Source organism: Pocillopora damicornis, chromosome 13 (assembly GCF_964200805.1).
Source record: "Pocillopora damicornis chromosome 13, jaPocDami1.2, whole genome shotgun sequence".
NCBI classification, from domain to species: domain Eukaryota; kingdom Metazoa; phylum Cnidaria; class Anthozoa; order Scleractinia; family Pocilloporidae; genus Pocillopora; species Pocillopora damicornis.
The window spans coordinates 4,030,597-4,050,158 of NC_142682.1; the positions used below are offsets into that span (position 1 = coordinate 4,030,597).

At 38.4% G+C, this 19,562-nt stretch overlaps 2 protein-coding genes and 4 non-coding genes across 11 annotated transcripts; 2 read left to right on the forward strand and 4 right to left on the reverse strand.

Annotated features, from left to right (window-relative positions):
• Nucleotides 1-851: 851 nt before the first annotated feature.
• Nucleotides 852-7,664, reverse strand: LOC113678137 (putative ammonium transporter 3). Of its 6 annotated transcripts, XM_089191252.1 has the most exons (6): nucleotides 7,557-7,587; nucleotides 6,536-6,666; nucleotides 2,642-3,422; nucleotides 2,063-2,122; nucleotides 1,893-1,969; nucleotides 852-1,589 (listed from the first exon to the last, which is right to left on the reverse strand). In XM_089191252.1, the coding sequence occupies exons 3-6, from the start codon at nucleotides 3,403-3,405 to the stop codon at nucleotides 1,003-1,005; spliced, it is 1,488 nt and encodes a 495-aa protein (XP_089047378.1). In that variant the 5' UTR covers nucleotides 3,406-3,422; nucleotides 6,536-6,666; nucleotides 7,557-7,587; the 3' UTR covers nucleotides 852-1,002. The 6 variants fall into 6 exon arrangements, with proteins under 6 accessions (XP_089047378.1, XP_089047379.1, XP_027050805.2 ...); XM_089191253.1 differs by lacking the exon at nucleotides 6,536-6,666 and having other exon boundaries at nucleotides 7,557-7,664; XM_027195004.2 differs by lacking the exon at nucleotides 7,557-7,587 and having other exon boundaries at nucleotides 6,536-6,673.
• Nucleotides 7,665-9,223: 1,559 nt separating this feature from the next.
• Nucleotides 9,224-9,296, reverse strand: Trnaa-ugc (transfer RNA alanine (anticodon UGC)). Its single transcript has one exon. It is a non-coding gene; the product is annotated as a tRNA-Ala (tRNA).
• Nucleotides 9,297-9,913: 617 nt separating this feature from the next.
• Trnaa-agc (transfer RNA alanine (anticodon AGC)) lies at nucleotides 9,914-9,986 on the reverse strand. Its single transcript has one exon. It is a non-coding gene; the product is annotated as a tRNA-Ala (tRNA).
• Nucleotides 9,987-10,335: 349 nt separating this feature from the next.
• Trnai-gau (transfer RNA isoleucine (anticodon GAU)) lies at nucleotides 10,336-10,408 on the forward strand. Its single transcript has one exon. It is a non-coding gene; the product is annotated as a tRNA-Ile (tRNA).
• Nucleotides 10,409-11,371: 963 nt separating this feature from the next.
• On the reverse strand, nucleotides 11,372-11,444 carry Trnaa-cgc (transfer RNA alanine (anticodon CGC)). The gene has a single exon. It is a non-coding gene; the product is annotated as a tRNA-Ala (tRNA).
• A 4,345-nt stretch (nucleotides 11,445-15,789) lies between these two features.
• LOC113678139 (histamine H2 receptor) lies at nucleotides 15,790-17,533 on the forward strand. Its single transcript, XM_027195010.2, has one exon. The coding sequence runs from the start codon at nucleotides 16,115-16,117 to the stop codon at nucleotides 17,441-17,443; it is 1,329 nt and encodes a 442-aa protein (XP_027050811.2). The 5' UTR covers nucleotides 15,790-16,114; the 3' UTR covers nucleotides 17,444-17,533.
• Nucleotides 17,534-19,562: the final 2,029 nt, after the last annotated feature.

Genomic DNA, 19,562 nt, shown 5'->3' on the forward strand with positions numbered 1-19,562 from the left:
TGCTAGTTTCAATGGGACAAGCGTCGTTCACAAATTGAAAAAGCACACTCGTTTGTCACGAATTTTGTGGGTGAAAATTAAAGTTTGAATAAGTCGTGCAGGGTTTTATTTCAGGCCCAAACCACACTAATACGTTTTTGTCCGTGCAGACGTTTTTATCTGTTAATGCCTTTATCATTCACACAAGGTCCCTTGAATTAATAAGTTTTTCAAAGTTTCTGCCTTTTACCTCAACGATACGATGCAAAATCTTTCATTAGCCTTTTCGTTTTCCTTCCAGCAAGAGAATATCAACAGTTCTTCTTCTCTTGCTTCCAGCTGTCTACACTGATGTGTTTTCATTTGAAAATGGATGCATTTTAACGCGTTCAGTTTTCGTCCATCGTCCACACTTCAACGCCCTAAAGCGCCGATGGAAGCGACAGTACGAGACGTTTTCGAGAGTTCCAATGTTCATCAGCCTCTTTTGAGTAATTTTGAGTGAATTTTTTGCAAAAATGTGTCAGAGAAGTGAGCGTTTGCGAACAAAAATGCAATAGTATAATTAAGCTCGATCAGGAGGTAGCTATACCAATCCTCACTTGTCTCCTGTAACGCGCGGCAGGATAGCACCAGGAGTCTGGAAGTGAGTTATCGGTCTGACATTAAATAGGCAAGAGATTGGGCTCCCCCTTAAGGAGGGTGGAATATCCTAGACTCAGTGATCTACGATTAATTTCCAGCAGAATAATATATTTTAGTAATCAAATCGATTGCAAAACCAGCTTTGTTAACAAACCCGAATCGCTTGGACCCATTGTTCAAACTTTCTCTCGTACAGCACTTTGAGACAGTCCGTCCAAACAACTCTCTGATATTCATAAAATCGTTTTATTTGCACTTGCAATCGCTGGGCTTAAAGACGAGTGGAACGAATCCAGATCGTTGCAGAAGATTTATCTTTTCTAGTGTGTGGCAAAATAAAAACAGTGATTTATAAATCTTGTTTGTTTAAGTGTTAACTTATTTCCTTCGACTGCAAATAGTTGCCAAAGATTCTTTTTGTCCATTTTCTATCTCCGTCAAAGAGTCTTGACTTCCAGCGTTCTGTAAATTCACGGGACTTTCCTCTATCGATTGTAGACTACTTTCGACTCCATTTGCACCCCCGCTTATGACGTCAGGCCACTCCGAGGAGTTTGGATCGTATGGCTCAATTCCATGTTCAACTTTATCTGCGCCTAATAATTCATCTTCTTCGCTCATGCGCATTCCCACCAACAGATTGACCAATAGCAGCTGCAAGTAGGTAGTGGTAGCAGCCCATGCAGTCATGGTAAGTGACATAAGCAGCTGAACTCCCAAGAACTTCCAAGGACCACCTTTGAAAATTCCAAACTCGCCGGAAAATGTATTTTCCAAGACGTCCTTCTCGGTAAAGAAGGCGACGGCGATTAGGCCCCAGATTCCTGCGAAAGCATGTGTCGGTACGCAGCCGACAGGATCATCGATTTTGAGCCGCACGAGAAGCTCACATCCAGGACAGGCCAACATGGCGCCTATTGCACCAATCAGAAGAGCCTCCCAAGGGCGGGCAAGGGAACAGATGGCTGAGCAGAGAAGAAAAGAAAAAAGAATTGATTGGTTCATCAATCTTCATCGTTAAAAAAAATTAATGTCTGTTTGAAGCTTAAAGGTAAAATTTGAAAAAAAAACACTGACTCAGCCACTGACTCAGCCTCCAGGACACGATTGTTTTTCGTTTTTCAGGCGCGCGGTGGCAAGTGCGAGGCATCTTGAGTTCAACCGGCCACGTATTTATAATTACTCATTGCATTTCACACATCTTCGAGTACTGCTCAAGGTATACTCTGCTATTTAATCGTAATGGGATTTCTGATTTCACGTTTTACCTGTTATACTGACGAGTCCCGACAAAATCCCGGTAACAAAGATTGATATGTTTAGCTTCTTTTCACAGAAAACGTAGCTAAAGGAAAAACCAGACAATCTACATGTGAGACGTCAAGTGCAAAGAAAAAACTTCATACAGAGATCATAACAACATTTCTGTATTAATTACCTGTAAACCATTCCAAGAATTCCTCCGCCTATCGAGCCATTGATGGTGACGACCGCTGACCTGTAAAAGGAGAGAGATGAATCGAAAGTTACCGTAGTAACTATGAGGCGTCTAAAGGAAATTTTTCCCCTGATATCCTCCATTATTCAAGACAACCAACTAGCATATATCAAGAATTTCTTTTGAGTGTTTCTTCCAAGCAATGATTAGCAAATTATGTTTAGAAAAATCACGCGTCACGCGCACTAAAAACAATATTTCACGCTTCACGCATTTGAAGGGAAAACTTCGAATCTCCCCTTAACTTGCCTTTCTGTAAAATTCTCGCGTCACGTCTTCCCACGCTCTAATGCTCACAAATTCATTATCAGCTCTGTGTCGCCATTTTGCAAGCAGAACTTCCGTGGGGTAGCTCTTCATTTAACACTCACTAATAAATGGTTTTGAAAACTCGGCTTCTCTTTAAACTTTTACATCTTACTACTAACATTAAAATAAATTGGCAAATGGCACTTGAATAAATCTAACTTAATCCAGTATTCAGACCCTCAACTTTGTGACAAAGAAAATTTTTTTTACCTCGACGCAAGCTTCCATTTCATTCCACTTATTCCAAATGTGCTACCACAATTGAAACCCAACCACCCCCACCATAACATGAAAGTTCCCAGGAGAACATTTGTCGGGGAAGTCATCTGTTGCGGTGGAGAATTTTCATCAAATCTTCCTATGCGAGGCTTTAACATCATGGTCGCTACCAATCCACTTACTCCTCCAACTAAGTGGACAGCTCCGCAGCCGGCGATGTCGACTGCCCCCATTTTGGCAAGCCAGCCATTTTCAGCCCAAATCCAGTGAGCGGGTACGCTATATGTTAGAGTGTTGATAAACGAATAAACCGTATATGCTTTTAAGCATGTTCTCTCCGCCATTGCACCCGAGACAATCGTAGTCGCTGTCGTTGCGAACGAAAGCTGAAAAAAGTACTTTGAGAACACTTGCCCCATTTCATGGTCATCAGCGTCCGTGAAAAAATATCCAACACCGAAGAAACCATTCCCAGCCGTGTTGCTTCCGAAACTGAGTGCGAATCCGAAAAGCCAATAGGACAATCCACCATAGATGACATCAACTGCGTTCTTGACCATGATATTAGCTTCGTTTTTTTTGGACACCATGCCGGATTCGAGGAGACCGAAGCCAGACTGCATTGTGAAAATAATGAAAGCGCTGGTTAGAATCCATGTTGCGTCATCGGAGCCTACAAGTTCTCCTTCGTTTACGATGTTTGCCACCGGCGGCGTTGTGGAATTAAATGAAGATCCGTTCGAATGATTCATCATGTTCGTTTATTTGCCTCCTGAGTAAAAATAAAAAACAACAACAGAGCTGAGTCTAAGCAAACGACAACATTAACAACTAGTCTATGTACTTACTTTTGAAAATGAAAAAAAGCAGTTCCGCAGTGCGTAATAATGTAAATGTCATAATTTACCAGCAACCGAGAGAATATACTTGCGCTGCCCACAGCTTTTGTTGTCAGCTGACAGAAAAATCAAAAACTTATTTTCATAATACACTACTTTTTGTTAATTGGATAAAACAGCGCTAGCGTATTGCGAGAACATACCCTGATAGGTATTCAGATGGGCATTCAGTCCGATCGGCTTCGATGAAATACATTATTTAGGTCGGACTTAAATTGTCTTGAGTTCACTAACATCTTCATTTGCATAGGTGGGATGAATAAAAATCTTAAGGGTTTTCTCGCAATAATTGATTTCTCTGTTTTATCATTCAGAAGTCACCTGGATCAGAACCTTAACAAGCAGAATTCATAGAATTCTTTCGAAAGCATGTGGGAGAACACTCAACGGGGATTTTCACAAATTACTGGGGCAAAAGTTTTTTCAACGTAAGTCGTATTGTGTGTAAACTGCGAAATTCATGCAGATTATGGTGGGCCGTGAAAGCGCTAAAGAGATGTCTACAAGTAACTTCTCAGCGCTAATGAATATCATTTAAATCATCCTGTCACTGTTTACGATAACAGATGCTAATCTTGTGACGGAAGACGGCGATTCAACGGAAATTTGCCGATCACTTTTAATCTTAATGTCTCGTTTATTTTAATGCTACGATCTTTTACGTGAAAGATCATCGTTAAATACTGATGGAAGAAGAAGAGATCTTAACAGAGCAGGAAAATATTAGACAAGTTCATAACACAAAGAAAACTGACATCATTGCAAAAAAAGGAAGGGGCATCATCAGGTGCCACAAAGGGAAAATAAAAAAACTTCTACTAGGAACGTGATCATAATTACCTTCAAATTATTAATTCGAATCGGTCACATACATCCGCATTTTAATTACTTCTCGCAGTATATTGAAAATATAATTGTATGATAAAACCAGTAAAAAATAAACACTAGAAGGTTCTCGCATCAGAATTTTTACCCGGACCGGGATTGGAGACAAGCGGAAATTGGCAAAAACATCATAGTTTATTTAAAACGCGTTAGATTGAAAAACTGACCATCCATTTCCTTATCAGTTTAAAACCTTGCTCTTCCGTCGCTAAAGAGAAATTTAACACTTAATGCTCGAAATTCAGTCCCTTTCGTGTAGCTAGCAGATGCAACTAAAATTTCCTCTATTAACTCTAAATTTGCATTTTTTTTGTCCTACCTCAAGAGACAATGAACACGATTTTAAATACTTGTAGTTTATTGATGAATCAGTCATAATGCCGTTGACTCGACAATATTTCTGGCGCCTTGAAATTGGAAGTTTATTGGGAATTTCGGTACAATCAATTCTGAAGGATTAAACACTGTAATTGTACTTTTGAATTCAAATGACGGTTCAGTTTTTTTAATAAACACGGGAAAAAGATTGAAAGGTTACTTTTGCAAATACCTTTCAAACATTTACGAAATAATGCCTTCAGTCCGCTTTAAACGTTTTAAATTCGTTGCTATTCTTTTTCAAACAGAGCCGTGCGTTCAAATTTTTTTAGCCCCAAAGTTTCGCCGAAAAATCATATTTTTCATTGAATTTTTTTTCTTCTGTTTGTGTCTTAGACTTACGACCACTCAAGGATATTATCATATACAACTAAGTATCGTCAAATTAATTAATTTTCTCCATCGAAGGCGGCTAAATGCAATGAAATCGGACCAGCTTTTCAAAACTTCTTACAACGGTTCATCCGCCTTCGTGAACTTGTTCTTGATCCTCTACAGAAGAGGTCTTAAACTAACGTTCTTCATCCGCCAATCGTGAAAACCCCAGGTTCCATGAGAGTGGTTTGCCAATTTTGGCCGGACATACGTCTCTGAAATGCCCAATGTCGTATTAGCAGAGACCAATTTTTTGAGAAGTTTATCTCTTGATTGCAAAGTACCCCACCGTATATAAATGCACAATTTGTTTTTCTGAATGTTATTTTGCACAATTACAGCTTTCTACGAACCCCTGTGCGCTGTTTCGAACAAAAACTGATGATGAACTGGTGATGGTTTTCGCCAAAAATTGGTTTTTAATTTGCTTCAACAATACGGCATTCAGTAAGTCTTCTGGCTGTCTCTCAATGCTCTCCAGTAACAATAAACACACAGTAATTACTACTTAAAAACTGGAAAGAGAAAGTTATAAGCGATAAGCATCTCGCTTATCGTTATTTTTCAAATTATGCAGATTTAATGCATCTCATGAATGTTGACAAGTTTATGTAGGTCGATTTTGGTTCTCAACATTATCTTAGTCCAAACCTATTCCAGTTGGAAAAAAAGAGTCTGACATGAAATGAAAAACAAGCGAAAAAAGGATAGTTAAAAAGAAGGAATAAGGAGAAAACACTACACCACGGAGAGAGGTTTTACTCAAAAAACATCAACATTCATTATTTCATGAAGACAATTTCAAACATGGACTTTATCCTTTTCTGCAAATTACTATTTCTTCAGGCAAATTCAAAACATTTTTAATCAATTTGTGTAGTTCACGTTGGCTTAAGTTACTGAAAAATTTTGATACTTTAACCAAAAGCAAAATAACCTTTGTATATCTTTAATGAAATCGCTTGGTTTCACTGAGCGGCTAGATGAAAATGGAAACTCGTCCTGCCTTACTTTAATCAAATTTGGAAAATTTGTTTACCGCAATGGCAACAATATCGCTTAGTAATGTGGCACGAATTTTAAATCTCAGGGAAATGAGTGGCTTAAAACCTCGTTACCTCTTTAAGTTTTACTAAAAAAGTTGTATCCCAATCTAAATAGATTCCAGTGGTTCTAAATTAAATATTTCGTGGTTTCAATTGAACGAAGTTAAACTTCCCTGTGGTCTCTCACGAATCCGTTCCATAATTCACGGCCAAGCAGGTAGCTTATACCAAACAACTTATTTTTTTTCATTCCAAAAGCATAAAAGCGAAATAAAATAAGGCGAATTGAAATAAAGACTTACCAAAAATGGTATTTCTGTTTTCTATTCTGAACAAGCCTTTGTCGTCTTTAGTAAATGAAATAATTGAATAAGCAGTTGACACAGGCGGTATTCGGGGGCCGGAAAACTTGTCGACAAGTCATTGCAACTGCCTAGAGCCACGGAAACATACGTAAATCATTTACCGATAAATTAAACATAATTTTATGTAGAATTGCATAAGGTAAATACGAAGGCTCATTGGAAGATGAATTTTTTCAGACTTTCTCTTGAAAATGGTTCAGTATTTACTAAGGTCATTGAAATTATTCCAGCGGAAATTTTTCTTCGGTTTTCACGTATTTTTTCTAAATCGCTTCATCGGTATAAACCTTAAAGAAAATATTTACTGTAGGTTAATGCAAAATCATGAGACGAAATATGATTCGATCACCTGCCATGAAAACAGGAACAGTACAGAATAATGATTGACATACCACCTGTGTGGTATCCATGACAACTAACTGTTTTGAGCGGGGCGCTTGGGAAAAGGACAAAAGACGAGGGAGTGAGTGAGGAAATGAAAAATGGCTTCGTCATCTAATGCTATGATCGCTGTTTTAGAACTGAGACAAAAAGTGCTGAAAATAGAAAAAAAAAATCTTAATATGATCTTAAAAGGAAAAAGCCTATGTTGTGTCTCTTTCAAATTAGTAATTTCATATAACACTTACTTGACTGACAAACATCTCACATATTTTCCAAATATTTTAATTTCAAATTTGCAGTCCTCATTTATTTCTAAAAGGTTTATTTGACAGAGCACAAGACGGAGATCCCGTATTAAACAAAATCCACAGTTTACTTATCACGAACGAAATTTTGTTGACTAAAAAGATAAACAATATTTTGGTGAATCTCTACAACGATCTCGGTTACTTCCTTTATCATTTAATTCATTTGAAAAAATAAGGAAAATTTAAGCCCAAAAATGTCGTATTTTCTTCCATGAGAGGGATGCCATTTTGTATGCATCTTCATGCTGTTTTCGCTTTTCCCTTACCTTGTATGCGGAAGGATCCTGAATTCTTTCTCGACGCTGAGCAAATAAGATACTGGGTGATACGTTTGGAGTATGACACTTGCTGATTGATTCAAATCTTTCCTAGTAAAAACCACAGATCATATAATTACTATATTTTTATTGGTATCTATTTACAATATTCCGTCTGAAACAGAACAATAAAGCTTCCCATTTAGGGCTTGTCAACTTTTTACAGGCTTCACTCTTAATTATATGGATTCAAAACTTCAGTTTTACAATCACAAATTTGTTCCTGTGGCGGACTATATTTTCTGGTGGAATGTTTGTTTATTCGGGTTAGCAGTATAAAATCGAACGTGTTTCCTTTTAGTCAACTCACGGAATGATAACAGACTGAAATGTATGAAAACAGCGTGGAAACGAAGTGTTAACAATTTTCAATCAACGTTCTTATTCCTTAAACTTAATTGATGATGGGATTCTTGCTAACCATCAAATATTCAGTGTCTCTTTGTTAACTTAGCAGCCTTATTTACAGAAACAAAAAACAAAACAAAACAAAAACTAATCATCAATAAAAAAATGTCTACTGCACCAGTGAGAACTCAAAGATAAAATTGGGTGGGCGAGTCAAGGTTTCCGTTTCAGTTTTGCATCTGGTCGTAAGTGTAATGAAGAAAACCCGACGTAATCTCAGATTAATTTCGACAATGGGATGAAAATCTTCTTCTCGTCTTGTAATGGATTCAACAGCGAGTTGAAACAAAGCGGTCGCTTTTCTGATGAGCTAAACCAACCGCATTATAAGAGAACGCAATGAAACTAATTGAAAGAGACATATATATATATATATATTTTTAATTTTTTTTATTTTTTGGGGGAGGGAGGAATAAAACACTTTAAAAATTAGACTTGAAGATTAAAAAAAAAACAAAACAAAAAACGGCACCAGCATCATTAGCACCCACGCTCTGCCGATCGACTGGCCCGACGGACCCGAGCCAACATTTGAGGAAAAAAAGAACTAATTGGTGACCCAAAAGATTTTCCAGGAGAAAGTTCAAATGTGGGTTTAAATAATAATACTAAAAGCAAACGGGAAACACCAAATACGCATTTATTTCAGTAGACAGACTTATAAAGGACACATTTACCTACAAACGGAGCAAGAGAGAGTCCGACTAACGAGATTAACCGTTAGCCGCCTAAAATGAAAGATTTTTGCCCACATTCAGAATAAAGCCTGCTATTGCTAGTCATCAAATCTCTCAGATATTCCTTCGTAAGAAGTGATTTGGAGTTAAGGTAAATTTATTTTAGTTGACATTTCGGCCACAGGACGGGAGCAGTCGTAGCTTCCTCCTGGAAACTGAACCGATGTCGCAAAGCGTTATTCGTGTATTTTTAAATGGCATCATCACATTAATTTCAGACTGTTACAAATTTTTGGGTCACTTAGCTGCCGCAGATAACCAGGCATCGAGAAAAAAAATTCCTTTGAATTTCTTTACAAGACCTTATAATAAAAACTTTGGGAAAGCTAATAGTCTAAGCCATTACTTGACTTTTCTCCGAAGTTGAATGAAGCAAACTTCTTAGATTGAGTGAATCTGCGTTTTATGAAGAGATACTAAAAAAAAAATTCCTTTTGTAAAATACAAATAGAGAAACAGAAAAATTAAAAGTGGAGAATCCGGGTATCGATCCCGGTACCTCCCGCATGCAAAGCGGGCGCTCTACCATTTGAGCTAATTCCCCCGCCTCTGCAGTAACATGAATTACTAGAGAGCACAATTATGGCTGGTGACTTGGAGGCGGTCGGCGAGTGCCGTGAAAATGAGCCGCACAGAGCCCGCAGAGCAGGCTTTATTCCGGCGATCGAATACTCAGTATTTTCTTGCTGAAATTTGTACTTGCCGCATTTGATTTTACAGCAGTGGAAGGCCGGGGAAAGAAAGAAATCGAGTGTAAACTCATCGGTTTAAGACACCGCTTGACACATGAAACTCTAAAGTAAAAATATCTCCATTGCATTTTGGTGGCAACGATGGAAGGCCGTTACGCACCAAAAAAGCCCATCGCGTGCTAAAGAAAAACATACAAGAAAAAATACAAAAAATAAACCTGAAGAGTTTGAAGAGCAAGATTCATGAGGAGATTTCAAAACGGGGGAGGACGGAAGGGGATACTAGCTAGACTTAAAAGGGTTAAAATCGGTTATCGTATTGATTAGTAGCAAGGATGAGAGAAGACGCAAAGGAAGATGGTTCGTTAAAATATTACTAAAGAATGAAGCAGTGCGTGCACCTGGCACAGTCGAGGAAATTGTAATGATCAAAAATTGAATACTTGCATTTTCAAAATATTCTTAGATGTGGAGAATCCGGGTATCGATCCCGGTACCTCTCGCATGCTAAGCGAGCGCTCTACCATTTGAGCTAATTCCCCTGCCTGCTACCTGTGGGAAAAAAAAATCCAACAATATTTCTTTCAAGTTTCTTAGGAGCGACTGACTTATTTCTCTATATGCCGGAAGTATACGCTTCCGACAAATTTTCAGAAGTATACGCTATCCAGGTGATTCTTGGTCGTTTTTCTGAGAGAAACTCATAAACTCCGTGAAGACAATTTTGAGTTCTTTTGTTTTGTTTTTCATGGTACCTGGCCTTTTGCAAAAGATACTGGTGCTTTTTTTAATGCCACCTGATGTAGAATTGCTTTTCCGTGCGTTCCCCATTTGATTGAATGTCTTTCTTGTAAACAGACGCATCTGACGAGGAAAGAGTGTAATATATCAGGTCTGTTAGCTCAATCGGCAGAGCGTGGTGCTGATAACGCCAAGGTCGTGAGTTCGACCCTCGCACGGACCAACATTTGTTTATTTTTTTAAATGGGTATCAATATAACCATTATCATCCTTGCTTGATTTAACCAATAATCGCGGACTTTTCACAAGTCCGCATAGCTTGGTGTAAACACGAGGAGGATTAGAAACATTTGAGAAAGTTATGCAAGCTCGACACTTAATTGATGGAGAAATGTAACTACGAGTCTTTTGCAAAGGAAATCTCAAAACTAGTGTGCAAGCAGTCCCTCTTAACCCGCGCTTAAGTAACAAGCATTCCTTCGCCTTCAAGTGAGTTTGAGGCCTTAAGCAACATTAGCCTGAACGAGGGGTCTGACAATATTCTTTTAAAAAGCCAGATCACTTGCAAACCTCTCGCGGGCTTGACATGCGTAAGGCTGTAGACTAACTCGCAGGCGATGAAGCGTTCGTCTCGTAGGGTTAATAATGATGGCGTTCTCACAAGCTATTTCAAAAACTCTTTTCCTTCGGTTCTTTGACTCTACTGCACATCAAAATTCGTCCAGTTCGTACGATGCACGTTTTAAATGTCTCCGATCATGACCAGATTTGGTAACGTAAACAAAGTGGATCGCTTTCAAACTTACAAGTTAGGGTTAATGTTGGGTTAGGGGAGGGGTAGGTGGGCAGTTGCCCAGATGCTGATCCACTTCATCATTACTTTTTGCTATAAAACTTCAATATCACCACTTATAGCATGCGTCTAATGCAAAGTTCGAAATTAATGAAACGGGTTCAGATAACTTGACCAACACAATTGTAAGTTCGACCATCTCACGAACCAATTCTATCAATTCTTCCTTTGAAGGATTCACATGGAATTGGAAACCAGTGCTCTGATTCATATCAAAATTATTTGTAATTCTCTTTTAACCATTTCAGCGATTTTTTTTAATTTTTTGCTCAAAACTTTATTAATCACAGATGGTTTTTATTTGCCTAAAAATTTTAATCAAGCAAAACATGCTGGAGAATCCGGGTATCGATCCCGGTACCTCCCGCATGCGAAGCGGGCGCTCTACCATTTGAGCTAATTCCCCACATACAGTTATCAAGGGCATGCAAATGAACATGAACAAAGAAAGATGTTTTCGTGTGTCTTGTTGCAAGCAAAGGACAAAGCAAATAATCTGTTTGTCCATGAGGAATCGAGCCTCCGAACTGTGGTTTTCTACCATTGTGCTGTGATAACCCTTTCGTGGGCAAAACAATTACCAATATTATATGTGACACGTGTTCTACGTGCTGCTTGGATCAACAGCGTAGAATGATGCGTCATGTTTATCGCAACTTGGCTTAAAATACTATTTTGCAGGCAAGTTTGAGAGTTGAGGTAGAGGATAGAAAACGAACAGAGTCGCAAGGTGTTAGAGTTAAATTTGCAGCCTTGAGAGGGTCATTGAGACATTTTACGATCCCCTCTCTTCATGTTGTGTAGTTTAAAAAGCAAGAAAATCCTGAAAGCGTCAAAAATAAAACGGAAACACGGACGCAATGAAAAAACGATAATAATAACTACACAACTTCGTTGAATGAAGAAGTTGAACAACCAGTTCAGACCTTGATTCATCCGGTGGTCCTTTTTCAAAAACTTAGGTGGTGTATTTCGAGGCTCAGTTTTCGTCTAGAGTGTTCAGTTTTAATTTCAAACGCAGAATGTAGGTAGAGTACAATTGTAACTTAAATTAGTTATATATTATGCTTTGACATCATGAGACTTGGAGAATCTGGGAATCGACCCTGGTACCTGGTACCTTTTGCGCGCAGGCACACTATTATTATAGCTTATTGCCCCCCACGGGGGGTTAATTGAACAAACTTAAGAATACTACCCTCCCATGAGTGACCAAGACAGAATTTCTCCTTACAATTTCAATACAACTTCATGCAGACAAGTGATGAGAATAAAGAAAAATATCAATTTGGGGATTATTAGTTGATCCAGTTCCAAATTCTCCAAACTTATATCATATGAATTGTAACCAACTAATTGTAATTAACATCAGGCAGTCCAGCGTAAACCGCCACGAACATAGAACAGTAACGTATGAGTACTGAGCTTACGAGAACTCAGTGTAAAAGCAAAAGGCACTCTATGAGTAAATGTGCCCACTACTGTACAGTTGTAGAGCATTGCATTTAGAAAGCAATGTTGCATGAAATGCAGAGGGTTTAATGAACAGCTCTCGTTAATGCCAAAATTTTGACAAAAGGAGGACTTAGTAAGAACAGATTTAGTACACTGATCGCATGACAGGACCGGTGAAAGGGCAGGGAATTCACGCAAATACAGCGGGTATTCAAACTAAACGCTCTGGATACCTGGCGCAATGGATGTGTCTACTCCCTCTTGAAAACGAAGAAGTAAAGTTCGAGCTTTTCTCTTGTCTCTCTTGTCTTGTCTTGTCTTTTTCCTTTTTTCCCTTTCAATTTGCATTCTAATAAAAGCTATGTCTGGTTGCAAAATCGTACCACGACATGGTAAAAAAGAGATTTCAAATGTACTTAGAAACGTTGCTAACTTCCACTGGCAGTGAAAAACGCACATCTGAGCACACTTGACGACGTGGCTTTACGTTGAAATCGATAACAAGTCGTAATCCAAAGGTGAGATCTGAACAAAAATCGTACTAAGCCCGACAAAAATAAAAATGAATCCGAAGAAACCCGACGAGATTTGTTTAACGAGCATCAGAGTCGGAACTGAACCAGATTACACAAATCGAGACGAGTCATAAAAGACGTTACGAGTGTCTCACGATAGTCCTCCATTTTGGAAATAGTGTGGAGTTTTTAATTTGGGAGAAGATTTACGGACTTACGCAACACCTTAACATAATGCCTACGGTCTTCCTAGAAGGAAGGCACATTAGGCACAACAAGCATATCGAGTTTAGCGCGGGAAAATACCTGTGAACGAGGAGAACCTCGGTTTACTGTTACATGTTATTGGTCGAGAGGATGACTTGAGTTTTCTGGACCAATCAAAGAGCATGGTAAAACAAAATCAACGTAATCCTGGATAGCGTAGGAGTTCATTATAGATCAATCTCAAGCCCAAAGTCATTTCTTCTCCTTGTCAGCGGTATGGTCGCTAAGTAATTTCTTGCCGACTAAACCGCTGACAAGGGTCTGAAATGACCTTGGGCTTGAGACTGGTTAGAAACTTGCTCCAGACGCAGAAATGTGACAAGATTTCCTATTACTACCCTCTCGGTTATAGACTTAGCCTCCGGTCCCGTTCGACAAAGCCATTCTAACGTCACTAATCTAATAAAAGTCTTTACGAATCTTCGAAGATAAGCCTCGGATTATCCCAGATCTGTAAATTGAAAATATTGAACAAAGTCAACTTGGGATGTCTTTCGTTGAAAAATAGTTTTTCGTGTCTAAAATCTTATCAGGATTGTTCGTTTTTTTTTCTTCCTTGTTGTAATCAAGATTTCCGGGTGGTGTGTCTGTCACAAAGTGTAATTAACTGCAAAGGACACTGATGAATTTGTCATGCAAGGAGAGAAAATGACCTTCACATTGCCACGATGACAATATTGTTTGAGTTTTTATTAATATAAAACCCTGCTGTAATTCACAGATAGCCAAATTAATTTGCAGACGATTGAATGCCTTTAACAGTTTGCCATGAAATAATCGAAAAAGATATTAGATTTAATCACAGCATGATAACTTATGATTCCCAAGATCAAAATCAAAATTTCTCAGTTACCAAGACGAGATATATTGAATTGCAAATGCATGCCAGGGAGACGTTTACATTAGATATAAGTTGTGTTTCCACCTTTAAAGAAAGAAATAAGCACCTGAGGGTTGTGAAATAACTGTAAATTTTCGTGTAACCAATAGCATTAGGGCGGCCTGCAGGAATATTCGAAGGTCAATGTCTTCATCTCTAGAAATAGCTGACTACAGAACCTACAAGACACCTGATTTGAAGGATAGTTGTTATAAAGTGCATGTTACTAAAAGACACTGGAAGGGTGGGATTTTTTTGTTTCGAAGACAGTTTAATCGAGGGATTTCAGATGGTTTTAATTTCAAATTAAAACTGATCCATTCAAAGAGAACTGTGCAAACAGAGGCTGCGAAATTGCCTTGGCTCGACCGGCCTGAATATTGCAGCTTGACGTTGAAACGTTTCTTTTTATTTCACTGCATATTATTTATTGAAAAATAAGTTATATTGCGGTGGTCGTAAAATTGTTCCGAGTCTGACTTAAGCTTAACGAATTAATTACAGCAATCACCATTTAGAGCATTTAAACTGGAAAAACAATTTGTAGTATGTTTACACTAACGTACCGACTAATGAAAGAATTGAGAGAGTGTTTTCAAACTAGCTAAGCAGATGTGCTTAAGTTATACAATGGCGGGCGCGTCAAAATGATCAGTAAACATTATCAACTGGATTAAGAGAAAAAGTTCTGGAGCGCGCTATTTGAATCTGGAAGACAAAACACTCCAGGCTTAGGGGAATATTTCTACGGTAAGACATAAATATTTGGCTTTTAAAGCCCCTTGTGGATTTGTAGTTAGTTTTTCGCTGCAATAAGTCTAATTAAAATTTTTAATTTTAGTCTTCAATTTACCTGCTTTCAATATGCTGACAACATTAATTAAACTTTCCTGTAAACCATGTTGAATTCTGCAGATACATTTTGACTGAAAGACTTCTTCGGGGATTTATCAAATTATTTTTTTGGGAAATTTAGTTTTAATGATTGAAACAAGTCTAATTTTTTCTAGGGAAAATATGAGCATGTTTGAATAAAGGTAACGAGGTAGTTATTCAGTTTTGACATAGCGAAATAGTTATTTTGACAACAAGAAACATGTTTCGTTACACATTCAAAAACACCCTGGGCACGTTCCTTGCATTCAAAACAAATGATCAGGTACAAAAATTCTGCAATTTTACTTTTGAACAGCAAATGTCTCGCACAGAAACGAACATGTATTGGAGGAGTAACAATAATGATTAACTCGCCGCATTTTTCGCCCTTCAAAAAAACCTTTAATCACGAAAAACTGTTGTGAACACAAAGACAGCATTAATATTTGATAACCAATCATCGCAATGGAACTATACAGATGATCAAAAACAAGAAACTTATCGGTGATGTTGGGCGAGAGTTATCTAGATTCCAATTCGTAAAAGGAAATAAATTTCTTAAGTCTATCACAGAAGATTAAATTTCGCAAGATAGCGAATGAAAATGCTAAGAACTTTTTTCAATTACTTCAATTTTTTTCTTATTGAAAATAAACACATGATTTATATTCAAATATGTGTTCACTGAATAGTTTTTCACTTAGTTTAGCCGACTCATTTTACACAAGAAGTAGCTCTTAATAGAACATACTATCATAGCTGATAAAACTCACCGCCTGAGCTGTGTACAACTATGAATAATGATACCATATTTTTGCGCCCCCAGACTTACCACAGAGGCGAAAACAAAAATAAAATATGGATGAGGTGGGTGTTACGGTCAAATCAAAACTGAAGAAAATTCTGCGGGATAAACATTACGTGCATTTACGGCTTTGAGCGGTCTGCAACGAGTGCGCAGGTCAGTGGATAGTTGTCTCAGGAAAAGGAGATACTAGAAAGATTTAAGAAACGCGAGCTGGCCTCGCAAATTAGCATTTGGGACTGAAGTGATAACTCGAACTATATTGCTTGAAAGGTATCATGGACACGGCAGAAAATGGCACAAAGATGGACAAAAGTTCGCCCGCGCTGTCGCCAACTTCAAGTATATTTTTAGCCCTTGTGCTGGTTTTTACAGCTGTTGTGAACATCATTTCAAATGCGTTAGTGCAAGTAATTTTAGCGCGAAACAACCGCCTTCGTACATGTACAAACGTTTTCATCGCTAATTTGAGTGTGGCGGATTTATTAGCAGGTATGATTTTACTACCTGCAGCTGCCGAATCGCTTTTTTCGCGAGATGACCAGCAAATGGCAGACGTGAGCTACACTCTAGTGTGCGAATTCTACGGGTTTTTAAATTCGCTTTATGGAATCAGCTCCTCATTAACGGTTGCCGTTATAGCATTGGATCGCTATCACAGTATATTAAACTGCCTACAATACGAAACAATCGTTACACAACGGAGAACAGTGTTGCTAATAGTTTGGATTTGGCTACAGGCAATTTTTGTCTCGTTCTGTCCCCTTGTGGGCTGGGGGACGTTTTCGCTTAACCCTAGTCAACGTTGTTCTTCGCATTCTCCCGACAAACACGGATTTATTTACTTCAAAACAGCTACCTGCGTGATTCTCCCTTATGCGGTTACAGTTTTCTGTTACATTAGGATTCACGTTGTGGCACGAAGGCACGCTCGAACTATCGTAAACATTCAAATTCGTGATGCGCGAAATAGACTCAAAAGCGGTGGCGTCAACGCGAATCTTTCAGCTTCGAAGAAAACGATCATGGTTTATGTTGTCCTTGGTGTATACACGGTCTGTTGGATGCCATATTACACTGGACAACTCTTAGTAACTGCATTCCCTTCGGTAAAACTTCCTGGGAAATTTTTATTAACTGCAGCTGCGTTATCGCTCGTCAATTCGGCATGTAACCCCATTATGTATGCATTAATTACGAGCCAGTTCCGAAATGGACTAAAACGCGTTTATCGCCAGATTCGACGCCGCATTTTTTCCGGCGACGCGCGGCAGGTTAATCCGAATGGACCGCGCGGCGATTCTCGAAGTTCATGGACCTTTACAAGATCTAGTGCAAAAAGATTTTTCGCTACAAGCCACGAGGCAACAAGGCCAAAACTTGTTATCACAGACATGAATCCAGTTTGTGCGGTCATTCGAGAGGAAAGTTCTATGAACACAAAACCACCCTCGCCGCCCGAAGAAGCGCGGGAGACTGGAACCTTCCTCTCTGCCTATCCACTGACGTTACAGGTACCAACAGAACACAGGCATTCAACAAAGAAAAATCCTGAGAAAAGTCCCAGGGAGTTGAAAGTTAAGAAAAATGGTTGGATAGGGAAGTAATACTTGGAAACATTTTGCTTTTCTTCTAACGCTCGGCGGATTAATTACTTTTTGCGTGAGTGGTGACCTTAAAATAAAGTGGTTAATACTGAGCAGGTTTTGTTTGGTGTCTCTCCACAGATGGCCTGATAAATGAATAATCATTATCTATCAGATGTAGGGATAAAATTTTCACGCAAGATTCTACGATAAAAAAATCGAACTGATTATTTCTCCTGCACGAATTTACGCTCCAGAACAATAAAAAACCTACTAAGTGTAATGATACTTTTTTTTTTCCCATTTTGCGCTTACTTGAGAGAGCCCTTAGGTTTATAGTAAATCCATTATTTTTGCTTGTAGTTTATTTTCAATCGTGACAAATAATCCCATATTGAAACTGACTACTCTTAGTGTTTTTTTAGAAGGATAATACTCCTAAAAATAAGATGTAAAAATGAGCGAAAGAACCTGTAATTGTTTATTTCGGACTTTGTTTCCCTTTGAGTCGTTTCAATATATTTAGTGATGACGTCTTTTGGTCTCTTCAATGAGTAAATTTTGGTTTAGGCTCGATTTCGCGGGAGAAATTTTATCCTTGAAAACATCAGAGTTCCTCTCAGTTAATGGCAAGAGATAACAACAACCAAAAAAAAAAAGATCATAGTAATAACCCGAAAAAGGTAAATGCTTCTCGATTTGCGTCCATTCGGTTAATTTTTCGGGCTAAAAGGTTTGTGGATTCTATCTTGTGTTTGTTTTAATCGATGGCTCAGAGATGTCGGTGTCTTTTAGTCCTTTTGAATTTGGCTACTTTACAACTTTGGAATTGAAATTTCGAACAAAGTGGACTCTGCATTTTTACAAAACAAGCTAAATTACGCACACTCATTGATTGCGTTGACGTCAACTGTGATCTTTTACTTCCTAACACAGACCCACGGCAACGTACAACGTGGAATCTTAATAGTTAAACTGACTTGACGAACTTTACAGTTAGGACAATATCGGAATGGAACACCATAGAGCCAAGTATATGTCAGAAAGCATCAGTTGCAAGTTTCAAGCTCAGTCTATACGATGAATTTTTATTTAACCAGAAAGCTTACTAACGACTTCAAATATGAATTGGAATTGTCTTTTTAATGCAGGATAAGTTTTTTTATTTTTCATCGTTGATAGGATATTTATCTTTAAGCCTTGTGGTGTATTTTTATCATGCCGTTTTTTTTAAAGTATTTTCTCAGTATAATGAGGGCCAAGAGTTCATCAGAGTTTTTACTTCTCTCAAATGTACCCCTGTTTAAAACATAATCTTTACTTACTTACTTTACAGTTCCTTTCCTAGTCTTACCGTCGTTTGAGGCCCATTCGATAACTTCACATATATGGTGTGAGTCGGAACAGATCAGGTCTCCTTCCCCAATTCCTATCACTTCGTTCGCCCACCGCTTTCTTAAATCATGTTTCAAAACACAAAAAATCCCCAAGGGAGAGTACAGGCCACTAGGTATAAGGAAGAGGCGGGCCCCTAGTCACTGCGAATCGAAGGGTTTCCGAGACTTCTCACTGCAAACATACGAACCGAATTCAATTCATGCGACTAGTCAAGAGAAATCTATCGCTGATAATAAAAGATTTTCAAAACTGCTCTATGCCACTTGCAACAAATTCAAGCCGCAATGTTAACCAGCGAATAAAAAAAGAAATGATTTTAGGACACCACAGAATTCGGGGCCGGGGAACGATGCTCACGAAGAGAAGGTGCCTCACTCCAAGAGTTCAGTGCGGCGTGCTAACATGAACTTCTTTTCCGCTGATTTTTCCTTGAATCGCGCGATAGACTCCGCTAAAAAGCAGGGATTGCTCGTAGTATGGTTGACTTGTGTAAGTTCTCTGAAGCACAAAACAATGAGTCTACAAGCCCATAGCCAAAAATTCAAATACAATCATATATATATATATATATATATATATATCTTTATTTAGTACCCGTCGTAACCGATCGTAACGTCGCTAGGGAATAGCAGGTGTATGATATCGACGTCCCAGTTATACTTAAGTTTATAACACGCGGAGAGAATATATTTGAAGCAGCCAATATTTTTGAATAATCAGTACAAACAAAAAGTACGAGACA

Coding starts and splice junctions, on each gene's coding strand:
- LOC113678139 (XM_027195010.2), top strand. CDS start 16,115: ATGGACACGGCAGAAAATGGCACAAAGATGGACAAAAGTTCGCCCGCG.
- LOC113678137 (XM_089191253.1), bottom strand. CDS start 3,405: ATGATGAATCATTCGAACGGATCTTCATTTAATTCCACAACGCCGCCG. Junction 1,970..2,062: donor ATTCTTGGAATGGTTTACAG/GTAATTAATACA, acceptor TTTTTCCTTTAG/CTACGTTTTCTGTGAAAAGA. Junction 1,590..1,892: donor GGGACTCGTCAGTATAACAG/GTAAAACGTGAA, acceptor TTCTCTGCTCAG/CCATCTGTTCCCTTGCCCGC.